The sequence below is a fragment of the Trichoplusia ni genome, chromosome 3 (assembly GCF_003590095.1).
Source record: "Trichoplusia ni isolate ovarian cell line Hi5 chromosome 3, tn1, whole genome shotgun sequence".
NCBI lineage: Eukaryota > Metazoa > Arthropoda > Insecta > Lepidoptera > Noctuidae > Trichoplusia > Trichoplusia ni.
This window is the reverse complement of record NC_039480.1, coordinates 16,072,837-16,098,711: the sequence shown is the minus strand read 5'-3', so window position 1 is coordinate 16,098,711 and position 25,875 is coordinate 16,072,837. Positions and strand designations below refer to the sequence as shown.

At 37.3% G+C, this 25,875-nt stretch overlaps 1 protein-coding gene across 2 annotated transcripts; it reads left to right on the top strand.

Annotated features, from left to right (window-relative positions):
• Positions 1-365: 365 nt before the first annotated feature.
• Positions 366-25,400, top strand: LOC113492150 (ATP-binding cassette sub-family A member 3-like). 2 transcript variants are annotated; one of them, XM_026869487.1, is made up of 32 exons: positions 366-440; positions 6,896-7,140; positions 9,650-9,981; positions 10,355-10,528; positions 10,703-10,950; positions 11,229-11,339; positions 11,419-11,563; positions 11,641-11,814; positions 12,111-12,320; positions 12,428-12,522; positions 12,607-12,736; positions 13,573-13,802; positions 14,305-14,470; positions 14,684-14,917; positions 15,013-15,154; positions 15,236-15,351; positions 15,634-15,853; positions 16,131-16,296; positions 16,721-16,936; positions 17,137-17,241; positions 17,624-17,795; positions 18,226-18,351; positions 18,870-18,993; positions 19,187-19,311; positions 19,706-19,830; positions 20,395-20,575; positions 21,006-21,167; positions 21,851-22,008; positions 22,558-22,680; positions 23,600-23,765; positions 24,098-24,224; positions 24,592-25,400. In XM_026869487.1, the coding sequence occupies exons 2-32, from the start codon at positions 6,902-6,904 to the stop codon at positions 24,779-24,781; spliced, it is 5,232 nt and encodes a 1,743-aa protein (XP_026725288.1). In that variant the 5' UTR covers positions 366-440; positions 6,896-6,901; the 3' UTR covers positions 24,782-25,400. The 2 variants fall into 2 exon arrangements, with proteins under 2 accessions (XP_026725288.1, XP_026725287.1); XM_026869486.1 differs by lacking the exon at positions 366-440 and adding an exon at positions 3,084-3,188.
• Positions 25,401-25,875: the final 475 nt, after the last annotated feature.

Here is a 25,875-nt window from a genome sequence, read left to right as displayed (position 1 = left end):
GACCATGGCTACTGATAAGATTTTCATTCATCGATTCCAATTAGAATGTACCTACATATTTAATTACTACATTAGATAACATTAGCCAGATGTCATGTTCAACTCAACAGTGCCATCGTCATGACCATATAGAGATAAACACCTGAATCACTTTACGTACTGAAACAGTCAGGGAAAACGTAGCGAATCGTAAATATTAATACTTCCGTTCAGATGCTGGACAAGTGAGGCAGGACTGGTCATTTACATTTTAGACCAGAGGAGGTAGACATGGTCGCTTACTTCTTTATTAATATTACCGAGTTATATCGCGGTCCTCAATAGGTGACTTATCGCACTATCTGTGTACTGCACGGAATTTAAGTGAAGGAAATATTTTTGGTTTACGAGTATTCAACGTATTTCATGTTCTGTAGTGTTCTAGTGTTTGTTATAAACAGGTGAGTAATGGTCAAGTGTTTTGCTTTAATAGAAGTGTTAAGTATCAGATGAGTTTAAAACTATATTTTATAGGTATGCAAATCAATGTATGTGATTGTTTTTAAGTGTCTTAGTCAGCATTAGGAACATGTACGGTATTACACAATTTGGTCGCATAGAAAAATATTGTATTCTGAAAGTTGCCTATAGGGTATTTGACAAAAAAAGCTGATTAGTCCATCAGACAGATTTTCAGTAAATATTGGATACGTATTTTTTCTTGGATATCGTAAACAAAGAAATAAAGAGAATACAGTGATTTAAAATCTCGTGTGACGTCACTTACCAGTACGCTTTTTACTTGCAAGTGATATTTTTAGCCACCACTATCAAACTTAAGTGCCTTTTATCTTCCTTACTTTTTGAATTAATTCCTTATTTTTTAATGAAAAATACGTGTTAAATATTTTTTGGAAATCTGTCTGACGGACTATACGGATTTATATTATTAGTCATATAGACAAATATCCTATTCAAACTGAAAAACAGCGTATGAGGTGTTTGTTTTTTGTTTTCCGTTTGGAAATATTTGTTTTGTTTCCTATGCAATTGTTCTACTATTTCCTCTCTATAATAATTTGATTGTTATAGTTAATTAGTTGTCTACTGTAGCACGTTCGTTGATGTTTGTTTGTCTTTTACATACTCCTTCGGCCCATTCGCTGTAACCTCCTTTTTCCGATCCTAATTTACGACTCATGCATATAGGTCGACTAATGTGTATGTGGATGTGGACTTAGGAGATCATTGTCTGATTTATGAATTTAGTAGGTGTGCCTTATATGCCTTTCGTAGCTACGGGGGTCAAACTCGCACCTGTCCGATTACGTTTTCAATTTCAGTGGATTTAACTCATTTAAGGTTATCTGATGATAACTATTCATTAAATATATTATCTTTTGATGTTAAATGAAGATACGTGTTTGTATTATCGCATAATATGTTGTTGGTATGCGTTCGGTTTTACCCATTGTTCGTAAGCACTTTTAAATGAACTTATTTTTGTGATTCAGCCCTATCTAACCTAAAATTATTACGAGTAAGTTGTCTATTACACCCTGACTATGCAATACAATGTTCTAATCAGAGTTTGTCTGTATCTTCGATAGCTGATTCATACATAGGGTGCTTACAATAACCAAAGTAAATACGTACTTATCCGTACTTATCTTTTGTAGAGTAGTGCGTTATCAAATTAGTATTAGTCATAGCCTGCGATTTAAAAAAGAAACAAGTTTAAATCTAGAGTAAGCTTAAATTCATCCTTGATCGTCGGGAATTGAGTGCCTAAGGTTAGTTAAAAAAAAACTCACGAAATATGAGAGTTACTGGCAAACTTACTTTTTAAATAATTTTATCGATAGTTTACGGGGAAAAAACCTTATTATTAAAAAAAAATCCCGATAATATTCGACATTTCCAAAATACAACTAAAATAAGTAGATCATTTAAAAATACTCTTGTCGAATGTATTACGTCGCACTAAAGTTTTGCCAACAATGTTCCACAGCAGTTTCACACACTTATGTTATAAATAAAAAAATCCAACATTATAAATAGTTAAACGGTGTTATTAGTGTTCATACGAATACAATAGCTTCGGACTTCTGGTACACCTACCTATACATACCTAATATAGCTATTGAATATATAGTCGTTTTGAGTGTCAAGGGATATAAACAAATGTATGGTCACAATTTAGTCGTAACTCGTCTAAGGAACGTGTCAAGTTTTAATGAACCTCGTTAGTCATCGCGCTCAGCACCAAGTGGATATCAAGAAGCATAATTTTATTCTAGGTCACTTGGTTATCTATTTATACATTCTGCAGTTAACGACTTAACTAGGTTAATACCTTATACGTTTGGACTTACTGCATCTGTTTCTGAAATTAGTTTACAGTAACACTGTACAGTTCTTATAATTTTCGGCTAAGGCTTTCCCGGCTGAGATATCAAACGACTCCACCCTTCTTTGGGTTGAGAGGAAAGGAGTGTCACTCAGTTTCTCACTGACTAATACCCATCCCGGTCTCTTCTCTTTGCGTATGGGCCGCGATTTCCTTTTCGGCCAAATACCTCGCCCTGAGTTTTAGGCTGAAAGTTGTCCGGGAAGGATCACATATGGAATAAGACCGCTTATTGTACCCGCCACTAATATTGTCTTTATTTTTTCTTGTTGCTATTGTGCCTTAGTTTTTTCCATTTTTTTGTCTTTTTCTACAAATCACATGGCGACAAAATTATCGCAGACATACAAAAATTTGCCGGTTTGATAAATGCTAGAATTAAATAACTTTTCAATAGCAACAATGCTTTCGGTAAAAGATACCAAGGGAAGCCAATTGCTACGAATCTCTTTTATCAAATCGTTGTTTAACATCCTGGAAATTATTTTTATAACGTGTTATAAAATGTATGTATCGTATAGACTATAGATACAATTTACAAACTATAGATACGTAGGTATTTAGACAAGATAACATGTTGTGTACATCATACATATGGGCAGGTATAACAGTACACATATCGATTAGGATACCATTTATCTTGAGATTTGTTATCTATAATGTGAGCAGCAGATATCATATAACGCTTCAGTCAGTACAATTTTGAATAGTGATGAAATAACAGCTGCGGAAGTTAAGTGAGGAGTGTGTGTTTGTTAAAATACGATATCTACGTGCAGTTGTACTAAACAAAATGAAGGTGTGTAATATAATATGTATTGTTTGATGTTCAATAACAATCTGGAAAATTTCGTACGCAGTTATGTATTGAGAATCTATTGGGAAATGTTTCATTTACTTTGAAGTACTTGTTTAATTGCGACGGACTGTTGACACAAATTTTATAAAAAAAATCTTTCGTCTCTAAATATACAATGTCTCAATGATTAGGTTGTATATGATAAAAGTGTTCAGTTATTTATATACAAAGCGGGTATGTTATTTAAAAATCGATGTAATTCTATTACTTTCTTATTTATATTTTTTTTCTGCTATTAACTGTCGCAGCGGCAAAAAATATCATCGTTTTAACCCTGACTAATATATTATGCTAAGTTTCGTTCGTTTATTGCTATATTTATATTATATTGCGTTCTAAAATTTCTTCCTTACCTGATTGACTTTGTCTTGAATTTTCTTCATGATACAAAACTTAGACGTAAATTGATTAATCAAAAATTGTACCTAACAGGATTTACATGTAGCCTGGCTTAGCTGGGTTTCTAATTATATCGCCTTTATGTTTGCATATCTTTAAAATAATTAATAAGCTCTGATATCAAAGAGATAAGCTCCTTTATTACACAAAAACATTGCAAACATGTTACAGCCTGTTAAGGAAATATTTAATTAAAACTAATGCGCAAAATAAGTAAGTATAAATTACGTTCCTACCATTTGCTCGTAGTCTTGTAATTAGGCGTCTCATAAAATCTACTTGTGACGTCATCTGATATAGAAGACAACCTCATGGTACGAAGGTCTGTCATAATCTAGTGGTATCTAAGTAGATGCTAAGAAGGCTGCTTCCAAAAAATCCTAAATCAGTTTTCAATATAAAATGAAAGTCTGGCACTGCCCATGAAAAGGTACTACTTACCTACAGTTACTGGCGACTGACCATTTTTGAAATGATTTTTTGTCAAGATACTTGTGCTATTTGTACAGAGATCCAAGGCATAAAACTCAAAGACCCATTTTCCTTATCTCTACTTCATTACACAAAATGTGTAGAAAAGCAAATATTGTGGCATACAGTATTTGCTAGGTCATCATTAAATGCGTCATGTCAATAGATGTGACTTACCGCGTAACTTTTATCAGCCATCAACTGAAAATTAATTGGCCATTGTTTCATCACTCGACAAGTCCTAGATATATAAATTTATTCCTTTCCCAAATCAGAGAAACTAAGGAAACTAGATCACCTTAATGTGTTTGGTATTCATGCTTTTAATAAACCCTATAATTAACTCGGAAAAATCAGCCTTGAAAGGCATTTCATGATCGTCCATGCCACTGCTGCACGACCAATAGCAGAAAAGGGAAAAATAGAGAATTTTCTAGAAGAGGTGGGATTTGTTATAATTTAGAAGAGATGACAAATATGTTTTCCATAAGATACCATTGTACCAAATGCAAGATTGATTACTCTAATAATATATTGTATCTATTGTAATGACAACATTGTGACCTTAGCCGTCGATCGGCTAAGTCGTGAATCGAAACAACGCTTTCCTTGTCGGGCACTTGCTGTGTAGCCGGCGAATTTTAATGAGGATCACATCACATCACTTTACTTCTAAATACAGTGCCCACCAAATCCGACGTATTCGAGTGTCGTGCTAACTCATTTTTCTTTTTTGTTCAGATTACAAAGATAAAATATTAGGAAGTAGATTTGTTAAGCAAGATATTTTACTTGCCTAAACAATTTTTGATAGTGCAAGTAATATGTAAGAAAGGATTTAAAAGTAACAGATTATAGCGTCGATTGTGAAGGCTAAAGTCTTATACCTACAATCGATTTAGATGTGAGTTGTAGTTTACAACAATGATGCTTAAGGCGTGGTTACAGGTGAGAAGATATTTTTTTATCTGTCTTCATAACTTCCAATTTATACTCTCTGCCCAGTATCTCTACATCCCCATCTCTTGATCCCATATTTAGAAAGAAACTGTAGCGTTAAACTGTGTAGCGCACCTGTGCACATATAAATGATCCAAGATCAATATTTTGTAAAGAATTATCTACATATATAATGTAAGTAATTTACGCACGGAAAACGATTATTGTTTTCTTAAAGTTATCTCTCTCTCTATAATTTCAAAGGGTGACTGTTTTGTCGGAGATACCATTGGATTGAAAATCAATTGTTCAAAGATCTTCGCGAGAAACAGTGCAGGTAGGCAGAGTTGCGTTGGCGCGGCAATGTTCAGCGATTTAATTTATTAAATGGTTTATATAAAGGCTATTTTGCCGAGATATCAGATGTTTTTTTTAATGGCTCCCAAAACGTTCATTATGATTTCTATTAAAATCAAAATATCAAGAAAGCAAAAATAATAATTCAGCTTTTTTGAATTCGTTAGCAGCATAGATTTTTAAAAAGCCTCCTTCCTACTTATATCTTAGTCAGCATTTTTCATTTAATTTTATATGTCAATTTAACCAATATAGTTTTCAAATTACCGAGTTTGAAGCCGGCTTCACTATCTTTCAGTACGAGGCACTGTTATGCACGTGTTGCGCAGACACATTGAACTTGACATTGAAATATGTCAAATGAAAAACTGTAACATTCAGCGGCAACATGTTTGTGTCTGTGTATTATTTAATATTCTTTGAGTTTGCAAAATTCCGGTCGCAGACACTGGTAGGAGACGTTCAAGTGTCCTGTTCGATAAAATAACTTATAACTGAGTTATGCCGAATAACATAACCTGAAACGCGCTACGAAAACATTGTACCGTTGGTCTTTTCAACGCCTATTGAATTCAAAATGAAGTAATTTATAGGGAAATTCAATAATGGTGAAAATAGCCCCCGTTGCGACGACTTCTCATAATTTAAGAGTAATACAAATATTATAATCTTCTATATTTGTTTGTTTGTAGTATGTGTTGAGTACGTCAACACTTATGATAATAGTACCTACCCAACTAACTACTGGTAATAGTACTTATCTGCACTAAATATACCATCCGTGAAGTGCCATTATACCTTAGCATTGTTGTGACTCGGTGCATTGTTAGTGCGTTTATTACTCACAACTCAAGAGTAAAATTTGTTGAAGTGGGTGATATAGTGACTGGGATTCTATATTTAGGTTTCAATTATTAATTTCGAAATTTCGGTCTGAAAACATTACAAAGAAAATTATTTTCGGAAATCTTTAATCGAAAATATTAATTAGGTTTAGGAAATCAAATAATCAATCTAAAAGCCTTTTAAATGAGTCATATCGTATTGTAATCTATTAATAATCAAATGATAATAAAAATTCATTGTCAGTGCCAGTAATTATTTTAATTGATCATGGAGGTAATCTAAGCTCATATTAACAATTGTAATATCTTTTGAAAGCTCATAAAAAGTAAGAATATTAGTGAACAGAAATAATAACTTTGCTGCTAAATGTCACTTAAATAAATTTTATCGAAACGCACCGAAATAGAACTAAAAAAAATATAAAATGCACCTAACACACGTGGATAAGAATTGTAATTATTTCCATTGTATAATATTGTACTGGACTGCATATCTAGCTTTTTATCTCTAATTTATTGCGATTAAGAAAATCGACCTTATCGAATTATTTGGTGATGGTGGAAGAAAGAATGAGGATTTAGTAATGACCGAACACTGTTAACGTAAATAAACTGTACCGTTTTAATTACGTACAGGGCGTCATGAAGATGAGGCGAGAGGCGAGGCCCGCGGGCGCGATCATGAAGTTCCGGCTGCTCATGTGGAAGAACTTCCTGCAGCAGTGGAGGCATCGGCTGCAGACCATCACGGAGCTGCTGCTGCCAGTGCTCACCATGACCCTGGTCCTCGTCTTGCGATGGCAGATGGAGCCAATCACAGTCGGGACCCTCACGTACCCCCCGCTGCCAGCACACACACTCAACTATTCCACAGCAGTTTTGTGAGTTATATTAATTTTATATAACGTACTAGCTGTCGCCTGCGACTTCGTCCGAGTGGTTAGAAGAAATCGCGACTATAACTTGAGATTTAAACTAATCTATCTCTCAAGTTGGATCGAACTGCACATGGTGAGCGAATTTTATTATAATCGGTGAAGTTGTTTAGGAGTCCATTGGGACAAACATTGTGACACGAGATTTATATATATTAAGATATTAAATTTTAAGCTATCTAAATACTGCTTTATTGGCATGACTTTCCTAGATTGCATGTCGTCCTGACGTAGACTGTTGTTTTCAGGCGTAGCTCCTTCTGCTTAGTTAATAAAATTAGACTTTCTGTCTTAATTACGAATAGTATATTTTATGACTAGCTTTTTTCCAGAACTTTTGAATGTTAAAACGATTTGATACATCGTAATTTTGCGGGAGCGGGTAAAACGTGGCGTAAGCGTGGGATCGAGCTGATTATTTAATTAAGTCGGAAGTTATTAGGCACCGAAAAGTACTGGTTTATACACAGTTATCTTTGTTTTTGTCAACTATTAATTGATAACCATACTTATCATAGATTACATTTGCTTATGCGAAGTTTGACTTGTAAGAACGTCTTTTGAGTACACTTCTATAATGACTCATTTACAAGATAGAAAATAGTAAGTAAACTAATTTAACAAAGTACAACAGGTACAATGGCAAAAATGAAATTAAACAAAATTTCTTTAAACACGTGAACAACTTTAATACAATACTATCCCAATGCAACATTGTTGGGCTAAAGCATCTTAGATAAGCACAGCGTAGCTTGAATCCCGAACTTTTTCCAATGTATGTTGATGGCAGACTAGGGCCTTACTACATTCTACTAGAAAGAGAAAAACTATTTATCTGACTTCCACAACCCAGTTTAGTTGCTCAGTCACTTTTTATGGTTACGTACCCAAAGGGTAAAATTTTCAACCCTATTACTGTTGTCCATTCACCTCTCTTCGTCCATCTGACATCAAACTGTATTTCAGGAATCGTTTATGCCGGATTAGCTAGACAGTTCTAAATTTCATTTATTAGATTAATACATTTTGCCACTTAAACAAAAAATAAAAATAAAGATCGCGGTTGGTTACGAGTGTTACGGCCATTTTGTTGCGTGACAAAAAAATTTATTTGTTACCCAGTCGATTTGTTTACCTATTTGCTCAGAACCCTCAGTGTCTCGAGTCCACCAGTTTTGTTAAATGGTAATAAAAATGACAAAGATAATGTCTGTCAGTCATATTTAAAAGTCAATAACTCATCTACCCTTTCATAAGTCACCTATCCATAGACCATCCTACCTTTATTATCGGTCAAGCCGTAATGCTTACTTAGCTGCTTAGCCATGAGCTTTTCCACGGAACTATTGGTACCTCTTTTATCATTTTATATCAACTTATAGATAGATATGTTTATGAATCTTTAAATACAATTTTATCAATATACTTAGATATCAAGGTTAATTATCGCAAAATGTGCTTATGTGTTCACGTGTTTATCGCCAAACGAAAACAGTGCGAGAATTTTCCTTAATTATTACCTAATTGTCTTACGTATAATCTTTTTGTATTTCTTAAACCCCGACGCAAAAAGAGGGGTGATATAAATTTGAGGTGTACGTCTGTCTGTGACTTTATAGCTGGATTAAGCGAGTTCTACTGGTTTTTGTTACGTATTAAAGTTGAATTATGTGTGAATCTTCGTAGAAGTGATCGATAAAAGTCATTCGAGCCGTTTAAAAGCCGATATACTCGAGTGGGGACTCATATGAAGACGCGCTTAAATAGAATATTGATGAAATAATCAAGAGCGTTTTTAGCTTCGTTTGATAATAAAATTGGTGGTGGGATTGGGAAAAGGGATATGGAAATCCGATTGTCAAGTGAGAGTATCAATTAGGTACTACGTCTCAATTTGCTGTTCTACTAAAGATAATTTGTCATTTGGGTTATCGCCGGGGTTTTTCACTTTTTTATTTTATCTTGTAGTAATATAAAGATGTAATACTCTGGCAAAGATCATAAGATTAATTTGTAGTTATTGAAGAATGATAAGTGGTGGTCCCAACACAGTTCACAAGTTTAGCACTGTCAATTTGAGATCCAACAGACAAATTATCTGCAGATAGATTTGTCCAACTTTGTGCCAAATTCAAAACTGCCATGTTCCTTGTAACCGAAAACTGAATATAATTGAATAACAGATTGTCTGTAACTTGCCAGAAAACCTACCAGTGTTAGTACTGTAAAAGATAAAACCTTATTCTTAATGTAGAAAAGCAAAGTTACATTCCGATTTGGGCAATGTTCTTGAATTATAGTCGAGTGTTTTGGAGGGAGGAGGTCAGATAGGCAGTCGTCAATACTGGTACTTCGCTGCAACTGGTTAGACTGGAAGCCGACCCCAACGTAGTTTGAAGTGGGAAGAGGCTAGGATGATAATGTTTCTTCTTAACATTGTTTTTTCTTTTTGCAGAGCGGGCATGAACTTAACGCAGATGTCAATAGCATACTCACCAAAAAGTCCAGTATTAGAAGACGTCGTCAGAACTGGAATCACAAACTTATTAGTAGCGAATGCAAAAGATCTGATCCCTGTTTTAATAGATAATATTTCTATACCTGGTTTACCGGGTATAGAATTTCCACCGGATTTTGATTTTAACTCTACAGCTATTATCGAGGTCCTAAAGTCACGAATAAAAATTGATCCTTATAACAACAGTCATGAACTAAGAGGACTCTACGTGCAAGAGGATTCCACTCGCAAGGTTATCGCTGGGATTGAGTTTGATGATAAACTTTTTGGTTAGTATGCTTATATCTATAGTTAAGAGCAAGTTGTGTCGATGATGTAGGTGTCGAGTCTGGATGCGGCTAGCGCTGGACCGCAGAAATTAGCACGAAAAAGGGGAGGCCTACGCCCAGCAGTGGGAGGACCAAGGCTTTGAATGATGTTGAAGATCTTTAGATTTATAATTAGCTTAACTTAAATGTTTTATTGCAAGTTTCAGTTTGAAATGTGAATATCAAAGACTAGAATATGTAGTTACTCGGCTTAATTTTTCCAGCTTCATAATATTTTTAAGTGACATAATTTCTTTAAGATTATACTCTCATTATTAATGAAAACCCAAAATATTAATTCGCGTCACTAAACGTGTGTAATTTTTTCTTTCAGGCGCGGAAGACTTGTCAAACAATTTATCATTTGCACTACGGTTCCCTGAAAGGCCTCGATTGAACTCTTTCTTTCAACGAGGAGGTCGCACTTGGCGAACCGACATTGTGTTCCCGTTATTCGAAATGCCAGGGCCCAGATTCGCTTATTCCTGGGAAGGTGGCAATGATCCAGGTATAACGATTGTTTTTTGTTTTCCATATCCGTGTCGATGATAATCTTACGCTTTGTAATAAAACCTGCTTTGAGTGAACGATAATATACCTATCTTTGTAAAGTATGTAAGCTTCGAGTATTTAGAATGCTTTTTTTGATACCATCCATATGTTTATCATTGTTATTGCGCAGGCTACGTCAACGAAATGTTTATCGCGCTGCAACACGTTATCTCTAACGAGTTGATATCGAGAGCTACTGGAGAAGATTTAAAATCGTTCAGGATCAATATCCAGAGGTACCCTCACCCGCCTTACATCCAAGACTTGGCGGTCGATGTCCTACAGTTCATGTTCCCGATGTTCATCATGCTCAGCTTCAGTTACACCGCTGTTAATATAGCGAGGGCTGTTACGGTAGAAAAGGAATTACAATTAAAGGTAACTGTCACCAAGAATCTTCAGGAAGCCACAAAAGTTAATAGATTTAAAAATTCTAAACACCTACGTTTTTAAATGTCATTCCATTCGTATGTTATCTAAATCGGTTTAGCCGTTTTTATCGTTGTAAATTGCAATGTCGTCGTGTTTGAAAATTTAACCCTGAAAATTTCAACCTGTTAGCTTATCGAGAAGTGCCGAAACAAACAAACGTACAAGAAAGTGAGTGTAAAAAAACGTGGGAAAATACTTTAGATATTAATCACACTTATTTTTAGGAAACGATGAAAATTATGGGTCTACCCACATGGCTACATTGGACGGCATGGTTTTGCAAGCAGTTTCTCTACCTCCTTGTAACAGCGATTTTGATTATAGTCCTTTTAAAGGTATGCGAGTTCACTTGATATTTATTGCAAATGAAATATGAACCATGTACATTACTATAAACATTTGTATTGCTTTTAGATAAATTGGTTTACTAACGAAGATGGCTTTTCTGAATACGCAGTGTTTACTAATACCCCCTGGACGGTGCTGTTCTTTTTCATGATTCTGTACTTATCATGCGCTATATTTTTCTGTTTTATGATAAGCAGTTTCTTTTCGAAAGGTATGGTGTTTTCCTTATTCTGTCTCGTATATTGTAGTGTGTGCTTTAACTCTACTGATATTTTTTTTCCTTTCAAGGTAGTACAGCGGCGTTGTGTATGGGAGTGATCTGGTTCCTATCATACGTCCCAGCTGTTCTCTTGGCCATGGATATTGACATGTCTACTGCTATGCAAGTCTTCACATGTCTCAGCATAAATTCAGCGATGTCTTACGGTTTCCAACTTCTACTCGCCAAGGAGAGTATTGGAGGTACGTTTTTAAAATATTCTTCTTAAAATGCTATTTGAGTGTTAGCAGATTAATAAGTACTATATGCAAAGGTTCTTTCCCTTTTGAAGCGTTGTATTTAGGTGAATTCGATTAGATACAGTTTGATAACGTAACGTGTTTAACATCGCAATTGTGTTTACATGTAATACGCGCTATAATAACATGTCTGTGTAGGAGTAATTGATGTCCGCGTATACCGCGCGTAGGAGAGCAAATTCTTACGTAGCGACTGTGTCTAAGTGTAAAATTGCTTTACTAAATATTCTTTCAATTAGGGCTGCAGTGGGGCGAATTCATGTCGTCACCGGCTACGGAGACGAACCGTTTCGTGTTCGGGCACGTGGTCATCATGCTGGCCTTGGACTGCGTCATTTACATGCTCATCACTTTATACCTTGAACAGGTTATGCCAGGGCCCTTTGGAACCCCAAAACCCTGGTATTTCCCCTTCCAGATTAAATTCTGGCTGCCCAATTATAATTCAGGTAAATATTTGAAGAAATTATTTGAAAAAATCGTCTATAAGTATATATGTCTATATGTACACAAAAATAATAATAGAACAATTAAATTGTATGTGTGTAATTTTTAGATTCCGGTTTTATTTTTGAAAACGAAGTGAGTGAATCTGAAGATATCATTAAAGAGAAAGACCCAATCGATCATGCTATCGGTGTAAAAATGCATGTAAGTTAAATTCAACATTAAAAACCTACTTTCTTAACAAATACAACAAGTTTACACATTTATTTATAAGCTTTTTATTTTCAGGATCTAACAAAAATCTACGGGAATAACATAGCCGTCAATCACCTTACTCTGAATATTTATAATGATCAGATTACTGTCTTATTGGGTCACAACGGTGCTGGGAAATCTACTACCATATCTATGTTGACAGGTTAGTATTCATATTTAAAAGAAAAAAGACGATCAAAAATATTACGGACATGTTTTGAACATGCCATGTTACAACGTCGGAATGTTGTAAGAAGATCCACACTATGTCACTCAAATTAAAATCCTATTGCACCCACACAAATCGCATTTCTGGTTGCCAACTGGATGGTTGCGGTCATAAAATTGTGAAGTGGGCCACTAGCCTCACTCGTAATGCCTTCAATCATTGTAATCTTCTAAGTAAATAGAGTTGAAGGTTAAAACTAACATAGTAATTTTAGTGCTATGCGGAACTGAGTACATTCAACATTTTTTAAGTGGTAACTACTTCTTTTTATAATTTTTGATATGGATAACTTTTTAACCACTTTTAGATTGCCGTTGCCAAAAGGCAATCGAAATTCTATTACTGCCTACTACCATCACCTAGTAATAGACGTTAATTCGACGAAAAATTATAAAAATAAATAATAAAAAAAATTTCGTGCTAAGAAAACTTTGGTACGGTAATAAGTTTGATGGATGATCAATTTCTGATTTTTTTTTCTCCAGTGTATTTCTATCGAACCCTCAATGTAGCAATACGGACTCGCGCTTGACCGGTATTTTGTACTTCTGCCTGTATGTTTCTTTTTCCAAACCGTAATTTGTATGTACGCCTATATACTAAAGGACAATCACGAAATCACCTCGACTTACATATAGCTAAGTCGAGTATAATGCACATACTTGATACTTAATACCTTCCTATCAGTGATTAACCTAATATTTATTTATATATTAAGGATCTCCAACAAAAGATATACACCATTCATTACATTACTAAAATTCTTACAGGGAATTTAAAAGCTACTCGCGGGTCCATGAGCGTAGCTGGGTTCGACATGAGCTCTCAAGCCGCCGCCGCTCGCTCCCACATTGGCTTGTGTCCACAACACAACGTCTTGTTCAACGAACTTACTGTTAAAGAACATCTGGAATTTTTCGCCCGCCTCAAAGGATTTAAAGGCAAACAATTAAAGGACGAAATCGATGCTCTTATCACTAAATTGGAACTAGAAGAAAAGGTAACTTCACCTACGTTTTAATTGAGTAATATCAACGACTAGCTGTTGCCCGCGACTTCGTCCGCGTGGTTAGAAGATATAAGTTATGATTTATACCTGCCCTTTTTTTTTCCACATTTTCCATTGTATCTTCGCTTCTATTAGTCGCAGCGTGATGGTATATAGCCTAAAACCTTCCTCGATGAATGGTCCATTCAATACAAATATTTTTTCAATTTGAACCAGTAGTTCCTGAGATTAGCGCGTTCAGACAAACAAACAAACTCTACAGCTTTATATATTAGTATAGAGTATAGATTTAAGTCAACGATATGTAAGATTAGCATAGTAACAGTTTTTTTTCAGTAAAACAAAAAAATACCCTTAGGTTATGACACCAACAACTTCTTTATTTGTGGAAAGGTGTTTTGAAAATGGATTTATGTTATCGGGCTTTTGTTACTGACCGTAATTTCTTATCTTTTAAAGAACTTAATTATATTTGACGTTTTCCTTTTTGCAGCGTGATTATCCTTCTAAAGGTCTTTCTGGTGGTCAGAAGCGTCGTCTATGTGTCGGGATAGCTTTAAGTGGTGCAGCGCGTGTCGTACTCCTAGACGAACCCACTTCTGGCATGGACCCTGCATCACGACGTGCTCTCTGGGAGCTTTTGCAACGGGAGAAGAAAGGTAATTACCGTAATTTTCCCCTTTTTTATGCACAGTTAATTTTTGTCCCTTTCCGATATTGATCTTTTTTTCCTTCCTAGATTATGGAATCCCACAATTTTGCTACCCTCCCCCCTCCCAATATTTCCAACGAAACTCAAAACCTAAAAATCTTCAAAACCGACCCTAAAATCACTTTTAATAATACTTCTACGGTTTTATTGCATTGCCCAGGTCGCTCAATGATCCTGACCACGCATTTCATGGACGAGGCAGATATTCTTGGTGATAGAGTCGCCATAATGGCCAACGGTCGTCTGCAGTGCGTGGGCTCGCCGTACTTCCTCAAACGTCACTACGGCGTCGGGTACACCCTGGTCGTCGTCAAGGATGATGACTTCGACTTCGAGGCATGCACTGCACTTATAAATAACTACGTCCCAGGCAGTATCATGAAGGAAGATCGCGGTAACTATCATTAAACTACAATTTAACGTTATCGTTTCACACATTTTCTTGTTCTTATCTAAGCGCGGATTATTAATGTTGAAACTTGTTTCTAGGATCCGAAATAGCGTATAGTCTAGTCAACGATTATTCACACACTTTCGAAGATATGTTGAATGACCTGGAGAAGAACATGGGCAAAATTAAATTGAAGAATTATGGCTTGGTGGCAACCACGCTCGAAGATGTATTTATGAGGTAAGTGTTTTAGGAGTATGTTTCTGTGACTATTCTTCCTTTCAGTGTGTGAACTTTTTGTAATGGAATTTTACGTTTTAGTGTTGGCGCGGACTTGGCACCTGTACATTCAGAGACAGACGATACTGCGACCACAACTACTGATTCCTCAATGGAAGATGCGCTTAAACATGAAATCGATTCATCTTTAGAACAATGTAAGTATCATGCCGATATTACCTCGCGCCTCTTTAATATTTTATTAGTCACATTGGCGAAAAGACTCCGGTTAGCTAGCCTGAATATTTGTAGTTTTTGAGCTCATCAACTGATGCGACCCTCTCTTATAGTTAAACTATCCGTAACGTCTACGATAGCTTACGCACACGTGCTTATCTGGACCCAAATCTTTGGTAGTAAAATTCCTTAGCAGCTGTTTAGACTTCAGTTTATTTATAATATAACGAAGTTTTGTTATAAAACTCTTTTTCATCTTGCAGTGGATAGAGACGAAAGTAGCGTGAAAGGGTTCCGTCTACTGTACCAGCATGTTTTAGCAGTATGGTTGAAGTTAGCCCTGGTCTGGTACCGATCATGGTGGCTTGTGCTTCTGCAGTTTGCGGCTCCCATAGTCCTGATAAACGCAACGCTCGGGGTCTTGCAATACGTTATGTCCTTCGTGCCAACTATAAACAACAGGATTTTAGATCTGACAGAAGGGTAAGTTATTAAATTTATATTTTTAGGTGGTATTAAATGGACACGTAGCTTAAAACGGTAGTAAAAAAAATCAAACACTTCTCAAAGGATTAGTGGTAAACACCAGTGGAACGCATAATCTAGAATTAGGTTTAGCGTTCCACTGGTCTTCTTTTAAAATAGATTGAAATTACGAGTTATTTGTTCGCGATGGACTCCTTAAGTTTGACTTTAAGGCGGAACAAAGTGCAATCAATAAACCTACCCGGATATACTTTATTTCATCGTGTACTTCCAGTTACGTACTTACCGAGACCCTGTTGAGCTACAATGGTACAACAGCGTCATCGCTTGGAGCTCTCGCAGCGAGGGCATACGAAACGATGTTCAAAACGTCCGGAGTTGACAATATGGAGCTTACGGTGATAGGCAATCAACCAGTCGAAGAATATTATCTTGATAGGGTAAGTAACAAGAAGTTATATTACATTTATCACTATCAAATCGTTGATAACTCTATCATAATAAAATAGTAGATAGTCATTAAAGGAAAATAATTAATTTTAACTTTTAAGTCCGCATCTTTATAGAATATTTTCGTTTCGTTCAAACTCATCTTACATAATATATATTTTTAAAAACGAAACCGCTTTATGGTATTTAATCCTTCTGTTATTGCGGGGATTCACAAACATGCGCAAAGACACGCAGACTCACGACAAACTTTCGTGTATTTTGGATCACAAAAATGCTTGTCCTAGGCGGGGATCTAACCAATAACATATCGCGCTCAGTGGGTTTGGCGTGGTGACCTCAACCACTCGCCTATCCGTGCAGTCATCTATAGAAAAATAACTTTTGAACTAATTTTGACTCACAAATCTCCAGGCAAATGACACCATAGTAATGGCCAGTCTTCGTCACCGGCTGCTGATTGGCTCCACCTTCGATGACAACTCGGCCACCGCCTGGTTCAGCAATTTCGGCTACCACGATGTCGCCACATCACTAGCAGCTGTCTACTCAGCTTTACTCAGAGCCAAGAACTCAAGTGCTTACATCCACGTTTACAATCATCCCTTAGAAGCCACGTATACGGATCAAGTGAGTTTATTGCCAGAATATTTTACTGCAGAACGCGGTATTATAATTATTTTCTGATTTTTTTAGCATACCTAATATTGACTTGACTTACGCCTGATTTGAAAAGTGTCTTCGCAATTTCTTATTGTTGCAGTGAAAATAACCACTTCTTGGTTTTCCAGTTATTTTAAACGACTTGTTAAATGTGTTGTCTTTTTCAGAGTGATTTGCAAACGATGATAGCGATGTTGTCCATGCAACTGGCGTCTGGTATCGGCAGCAGTGTGGGCATCGTGAGCGCTGTCTTCATCATGTTTTACATTAAGGTTAGTGCCAAAAGCTATAAATATTTTAATAAAATCTGACCTTGGATAACATTATTAGAGTCATCGTTATAAAAAACGAAGTTGTCGTTCCCCTATTATTCGATGACCCTATTTGTACAAGTTTTCCTTTATTTGAATCGGGTAATCCTCCCCAGCTTAAAACTACTAAGTTACTACCTATTCCACATATTCGTTATGCTTGATCGTAGTTCAGACACGGTAGTGTAAAGAAGGAAAGGATATATGTAAATCGTAGAGGGAGGCTGCAGCACAGTTCGGTAAAGACGTAAAGAATATTTGTTAGAAAAAGGGGGGCGGAGGGTTCTATCTAACCTTTTACTTTCGTATCACTTTTCATGTCTTATCGTCCTATTTGTTCCAGGAGCGTGTATCAGGCGCCAAGTTGCTGCAGAAGGCGGCGGGCGTGCAGCCGGCCGTGTTGTGGGGCGCGGCCGCCGTGTTCGACTGGACGGCCTTCCTGCTCACCTGCGTGTCTATCGTCATCTCCTGCGCAGCCTTCCAGGTCATAGGACTGTCTACAGCTTCCGAGTTGGGTAAAGAGTTGCCATTTTACGTATGTTAAGTATGTAGTACGTAAATAATGTGTCTGTACTAGTGTACTGTATATAATTCAAAGTACTTCTATTGATTACTGCGGATGTACCTGCCACAATGAGGAGGAAAATAAATGTACTGCTAGAGTATAATATAGAGTTGTAGTTTGCTATGCTTCTCCAGAGTAATGTATTGTGTTAAGCGTTAGTGTTATTAAATTTAATCTGAATTCTGTATGTCCTTTACAATATGAAGCGATTCTTAAGTGCGACAAAAATAAGTCAGTTTAGGCCCCTGTCTAAATTGACCAATTTTTGTCGAGGCCTGTTGCCAAACATTGGACAGACTTCATCCACTCCAATATTCTCATATTAGTCAAGTGATTTTCTATTCCAATGTTTTTTTTAAACTAAACCATTGTTAACGTAGGTCGCATGTACTTATGTGCGATGGTGTACGGGGCTGCGATGTTGCCGCTCGGCTACATCATGTCGCACGTGTTCAAAGGACCCGCTGTCGGATTTGTCAGCTTCTTCTTCATGAATGTTCTATTCGGTAAGTAATGAAATGTATTGAAAATATTTGTAAACAACTATCTTCTGGACTGGAATCATAATATATCTTATCTTGAAAAATCGTTCTGCTTGATTACTGATTTTATGAGCAGGGCATATAAACGTGGAAACAAATTCAGTGAAAAATGTAGTCTAAATAATTACGCTACTATAAATAAGGTTCGCCAACGCTTCACTGCTTCCTGCTTTCGCAAGATAAGTCTAGCCTCTTTTAGATCCCACATCTGGACAAAGCCCTTTCTCTTCCAAACCTCTATATCGTTTGCGATTTCTGGCCACGCCCGCCTCGCGTATTTGACTAAATCATCACATCACTTTCGTCGCGGACGACCTCGTTGTCGACGTCCCTCCTCCAGTGTCTAGTGGGTGACGATTTTTTCCCAACGGTTAGGCTGCATTCGCAGACATGACCAGCCCACTCCCACGATGTCGGAGAAAAAACAGCCAAGCAGGCTGTCCCATATTCGTTCATTAACTAGCAATCTGTTTCGTCCGCAGGTATGATGGGTCCGCAAGTGGTGGAGGCGCTGTCGTCGCCGAACCTCACGACGCAACACGTGGCGCACATCATGGACAACATACTGCAGTTCTTCCCACTTTACAGTCTTGTTACAGCTGTCAGGTAATATTGCATAGTAACTGTATTGATATACCAGTGTTTACCACAATCCACAATCGACTTAAAGTAGATTTTAAATGAATACCACTTGCCTCATAATCCACACACCCACAAAAATAAAAAAATGAGTTCTTCACTGCTTATAAGTAATATTTTTATTTTTAATATTTTTTCAATAAATGATTCTTTTTTTCAGATACTTAAACCAGATCGGTCTCCGTGAGTACACGTGTCTTCAGGGCTGTGAATACCTGCAGGCGGTTTACCCCAACGTGGAGTGCACTATGGCTAACATGTGTGAATTCTCTAGCACATGTTGCGGTAAGAAACGTTTTATAAACGTATCTAATAAGCAGAAAAAAATTGATCCAAAATAGTTTTATAACCAAGACCGATTGACTAACGTCTTAAAAACAATTATTTAAAAGTTGTGCTTAAGACAAAAGGATATTTTCTTAAAAGAAGCAGTCTGCCCGTGACCATGATACCTGCAAAGGTGCTGAAACGTCGGGAACTAAAGTCTAATATTAAACCGCGATAAAATCCGTAAAAGTAGTTTCATTTCAATGTCTAACATTCGCCTAAACCTAAGAAACCAGTCAGTTTTTGTCACCCACAATGTCAATATAGAGACTAATAGGCAATAAAACTTGATGATTGTTATAGTGATGACGTAATTATTGAAAAAATTTAGTCTAGTTATATGTTGTTCCAGTTCGTGAAAACCCGTACTTCGACTGGGAAGAGCCGGGCGTCATGCGGTACTTGATCGCCATGACAGGCACCTGTGCCGTCCTGTGGGCTATTCTGATGGTCATCGAATACAGACTTTTCCAAAAGGTAAGAATGGCAAATATTTATTAGTTAATAAAACTGTGCCGACGGTTTCGTTTACCACATATGATTAGCGCTCACTTATAGAGACAAACCAAAGAAGCCCTAAGTTAGCATTACTTCGTGTTTTTTATAATTAGGTTTTTCTCATAACACGAATCGAATATTTCAAAAGAAAAATGAGAAACACATTTTGTAAAAAATATTTTCATAAACATATTAGCAATCCAAACGCATTGTCATACTTAGTAAAACGGAACTTGTGCAAACTGTGCTTTAGAATAATGTTACGCCTATCTTGAGGGGCGTCATTAGATGATTCCTTTTTTTACCTGGCGAAAACCCTCATGGAATTTCTTCGCCCTGTGGGAGCAAACGGCTGTACTAGACTTTTACCGAAAAAAAAAACACCGGAATACTTGTCCGTTCCCGGGCCAAACGGGAACGCTTTTGCAGACGATCGCAAAATCATTAGTATATCCAACTCAACTTTCAACAAAATTTAATTGATTCAGGAAGCTTAAGGACAAACATTTAACTTTAATTTATAATCAATTGCCCCTTCACCAGGTATTCACCTTCCGCAAAACCCCGCCGCCGGTGGACGAGGGCTCGCTCGACGAGGACGTGGCTCTAGAGGCGGAGCACGCGCGTCACACGCCGCCCGCCGACCGCGCCAACCACGCACTGCTCGCTACAGACCTCGCCAAGTACTACGGGAAACATCTCGCTGTAGACCAAGTCTCCTTCAGTAAGTCATAATTATATATAGTTTATGATGTAAAAAAAAGCGGTTTCCAGATTAAGAAATTAAATCCTTTTGTCGCGAGGAGTTTCACAAAAAATCAAGTCACATGCATTAAGACACCTAGACTTACTTGTCCTACGCGGGGATCGTCGTGGGCCTTTAAAAACAAGCTTAATCAAAGTCTGAAAAGAACAATGTCGATTTATTTGTCACAATTGTGAGGCAAAGTCCTTAAACTTATTATCGCAAAATTTAATTCATAACTGAATAACTAACAATTTGTATTTCTTCTGAAATTCAAAAGACTTACTATTTCTGTTTTTACAATCGTACAGACGAGAAAGTCTACTCGTCATCTTGCATTTTTTCTCGCCAAAATAACAGTAACAATAGCAAAAGTAAACATTACTTAATGAAAGACTTGTTTGAACAGGTGTAAATGACGGAGAGTGTTTCGGTCTGCTGGGAGTGAATGGCGCGGGCAAGACCACGACCTTCAAGATGCTGATGGGCGACGAGGCCATCTCCAGCGGCGAGGCCTACGTCAGCGGACACTCCGTGCGAAAGAACCTTAACAGGGTTCATGAGAATATTGGTAAGTGACTGTAACTTTCATGAGGACTCATTATTAAATGACGCAACGCTTTCCTCAAGAATGTTTATGGGGAATGCCCGACTTGTTCCGAAATCAACTGGAGTTCTTAATCATTTGCTGACGCAGCAGCATGGTAGCGAGTCTAAGTCAACATTTAATAAATCGTTCAATTATGGCTCGAGCAAGTTTCTAGCATATGAAAAGTAAATCATACTGGAAAACCGACCAAAGATAAGGAAACTGATGTCGTCGAAAGAAAAGATTTATCATTTCGCTTTTCAGAAATAAGATTCTTAACTTCAAAGTTAACATATAACAAAGTAATAGATATTACAATGGGGTATCGTGTTGCCCAGGTAACTGGGTTGAGGAGGTCAGATAGGCAGTCGCTCCTTGTAGAACCCCCACATACCGACCCCAACATAGTTGGGAAAAGGCTAGGCCCATGATGAATACAAATGACTCTACAAAATACCTATAAGATATGTTATTTACGATTTTTGCAACAAAAATTGTTTCATTACTACAATTTTTTTATAACTTTATATCAACAAAATATTTTCCGCCATTTAATAACGTGTTAACCCGAAGCGTCATTTACTCATTTCTACAGAAAACTTTATACACGGCAAATTCAATTCAAAGAAATGCCATTTCATTACATACTTATATTTTCTTTGCAGGCTACTGTCCTCAGTTCGACGCCCTGTTCGGCGAGCTGACAGGCCGCGAGACTCTCCGCATGTTCTCGCTGATGCGCGGTCTCCGCATGAGCTCGGCCGCGCCCGCCGTCGAGACGCTCGCGCACGCACTCGGCTTTCTCAGACATCTCGATAAGAGGGTTAGTTCAATATTTCGTTTGGCCTATAGGTATTTGACGTGGATTAAAACGCCCGTGAAAAAAATACTGAGATGAATACCTATCCTAACTTTAAAAGTCATTTACGGACCAAAAGGTCTATTTTGTTTATTTTTTTGTTTTGGTATGGCGGGGGAATCCTCATGTACACCTGTCCTCTCGGGGGAGGGAATGGGTAGTGTCAGAATCTTACTGAGTAATCCTAATCACCGGATGACGTCTGCCGCGTTTTGTTGCCGACACGTGGGGACGCATAGAATTGCACAAGCCCAGCCGCAGGGATTCGCTGGCCGTTAAGTAGGGTGCGGCAGCGTTTGTGTGTGAAGCTCGACGGGTAACGAGCGTCGGCCACCTCGCCTCATGCTGGGGTCGCACCCGTTACCACCAAAGTGCGATACCCCGTCGTAAGTCTGTGGCAGCGGTATGCACACCCGTACCTATCGCTCGGACCCTGGTTCTTAGAGAAAGCCTGTCCATTCTCAATATCGATACAATTTTTTTATTTGAAATTGTATTTTTTTCATATTTCAGGTTGATCAATATTCAGGAGGCACTAAACGAAAGCTGAACACAGCGATTGCATTCTTAGGAAGAACGAGACTTGTGTTCGTCGACGAACCTACCACCGGCGTAGACCCCGCTGCTAAACGACACGTATGTACCAAACAATAATGTACCAGTGCATTGTGAATCAATAGTAAAGACGATAGGAGAACAGAGGAGTGATTGAATAAACCAATCTGTCCTCTCTGCTTTGCTGGATTCTAACCGTTTTAGCCAGGTGTCATTTCTACTATCACTATAATAACGTAAATAGAAAACTCTCCGAGTGTATGAAGATGACAGGTCAAAGTTGAATATACCAATCTGTCCTCTCTGCTTTGCTGGATTCTAACCGTTTTAGCCAGGTGTCATTTCTACTATCACTATAATAACGTAAATAGAAAACTCTCCGAGTGTATGAAGATGACAGGTCAAAGCCGCGTGACTTATCGAAATTCATGATATGTCACTTCCATGAATTTAAGCGTTTACTGTTGTAGAAATGTCTTAGGACAGCAGGTTGTGACCCATGTAACTCCCAATCTAGTTGCATACGCTTTTTGTTTTGACGTGACAACGTCTTAAATTAGGTTGCGGCTGGGAGTCACTTATGAATAAGTGCAACGCCCGGTAACGTTACGATGAGTCACCGAACGAGAGAGAGGCCCGCCGAATGCCTTGCGTCTCTCTCCCACTCAACTATGATCGGTCTGCCGCGCGCGCAGCACTAGAGAATTAGGCGTATTGAATCGGCGCTTACATGTACAATGTTTTAGTCAACAAAATATATTTCTATAGTTAAAATTTGTGCAATTCTTATTTTCATTCAATTCCTTGTTCCTATTGTGCAATTTAATTATATTCATATCAATAAATATTCTACCGAGAAAAAGACGTTGTCACGTAAAATCTTCGCCCGTAAAACCAACTTTACAGGCAACCATTTTTTTTATAAACTTAAGCTTTTGAGTCTAAAAGATATGAACTTACCTTACTTGTTTTTTAAGAAAAATGTGTTTCATGTGTATAGGTATGGCGAGCCACGCGAGGCGTGCAGCGAGCGGGCCGCGGCGTAGTGCTGACGTCACACAGTATGGAGGAGTGTGAAGCACTGTGCTCACGACTCACCATCATGGTCAACGGACGGTTCCAATGCCTTGGAACACCGCAACATCTCAAGAATAAATTCTCTGAAGGTAAGATAGAAAGACTAAAATGTAGGAATGAATAACTATTAATAATAGTTATTGATTCGACGAGTCTTAAACAGGGCCGGATCTATGGGCCCAGGGGCCCGAGGCAACAAGGGAGTGGGGCCCCCACTTAGTTATTTTCATTCAGTGAAAAATTTGTGCCTACTTTGGTGGTGGGCCCCTGGTCATACTGGGCCTAAACTTCCTTATGGATAATACGGCACTGGTCTTAAAGACTGAGGTTTGGTTTTAAATAGGCATAATGCAACGTAGCGAAAGTAGTATATATTTTTATTTTTATTATGTATCGAAAATTAATGAGTGTCCATTTTCAGGTTTTACGTTAACAATCAAAATGAAAATGGAGGATGACCCAGAAACATCGTCGACTAACAGCGGCAACGTTAAAGTTGATCTTGTTAAGGAATATGTTGAAAATAATTTCAAGACTCCAAGGATAATGTGAGTATTTCCTAATTCTATAATTGTGATAATCTGCACAGATCCCTATATATAATAAAGAGCAAAAATCTATCATACAGTATCATTTATCCTGAAAAAAGTCATCGTCTAGTAACACTGAAATCGATTTATTGCTGTAATTATTTATACCGCAATATCTAAAAAATGGTAGAATCCGCTGACCCTACCAAAAAGTAGTGTAGATATAATGTGACATTATCATCATCCACAACCTTTGTTCTCCCACTTCTGGACATTTCCCCCCCTTTCTCGTGCAAACTTCTACCTCTGGATGACGCTGGCACAGTACCGTAGAAATAGGGGAAGTCTAATGTGACATGACTCTAATGAAATAATTATTTTTCAGGGAGGAATACCAAGGCTTATTAACATACTACCTCCCAGACCGCACTGTGGCGTGGTCTCGGATGTTCGGGATAATGGAGCGAGCGAAACGAGATCTAGAAATCGAAGATTACAGCATATCACAGACTACATTAGAACAGATATTCCTACAGTTTACAAAGTACCAGCGGCAAGAGGGAGACGAATCATAGTCGTTGTCTCACTTTGCACCAGTTCGCCCGGCGACTGGTGTCAGTGGCGACATCTATGTTCTTTGACTTTATTTGGGGAACCTGGGGTCATAAGTAAACGTAACCGTTTACCGGGACAGAGTTTACCTTCCTGTGTAAATACCCGTTGACAGCCTAGGTCTCCTAGAATAATGTTTGTTGATATGCTTCCATCTGTGATATGTATTGTATGATTATCTCAGCCGTTTATGCTATTAATGTTCTGCGGTTTGAATAATTGTGTATGAATGCGAAATCTAAGCTTATCAGTCCATGCATGTGTTGGATAACGTAGTTTATAGTTTGAAGGCTGCTTTTTGTGAAAGCAGGATGTGAAAATAGGAAGTCATTAGTTATACTAACGATGCTAGACAGATGTTACTCCGCAAATAGAAGAATTACCTGCCATATTGGTATGACGTAAATTGACAATAGGTACATTTCTATTGGTAGCCATTTTCAATGCTGCCTTAAACGTCAAAATGACGTCTTTTTCCCTAATGGGATTATAATAGCAATCATTTGTATATTGGTCAATATCGCTAGAGAAGTAGTCAAGTTTTCAACGATTTTAATCAAGGTTGCTTTGATTCCTGCATAGTCTATTTTTCTATTCAAATTTACATGATTTGTCTATCTAATAATTAATGATAGTGTTGTGGAAATAAAGACACAACCATCAACTTGGATTTAATAGGCAACTTGAAAAGTATATTTTTTACCTAAATAACGATTTGTACTGTAAAATAATTGTAAATAATGTGTATATGTAATAATTGTATCCCAAGGAGTCCTATGTATGTTACCTAGTGAAAAAATATTGTCATTAATAGGAATAAATTATATGCTCAAGCGCTTCGCATGCGCCTGCAATTAAATATAAGTAGTAAATTTAAAACCTTCATGTTTTTATACCAAAAAGTAATACTTAGGCATTATTTGTAATAAAAAAAGTGTATTTAAAAATATGGCTATTTAAATAAAATGACGTTTGTGATAAATACATACGTGGTTTTACTCATGGAACCGATAACCTTGCAAAATATATTATAATGTCTAAAAGTATTTTATCACCT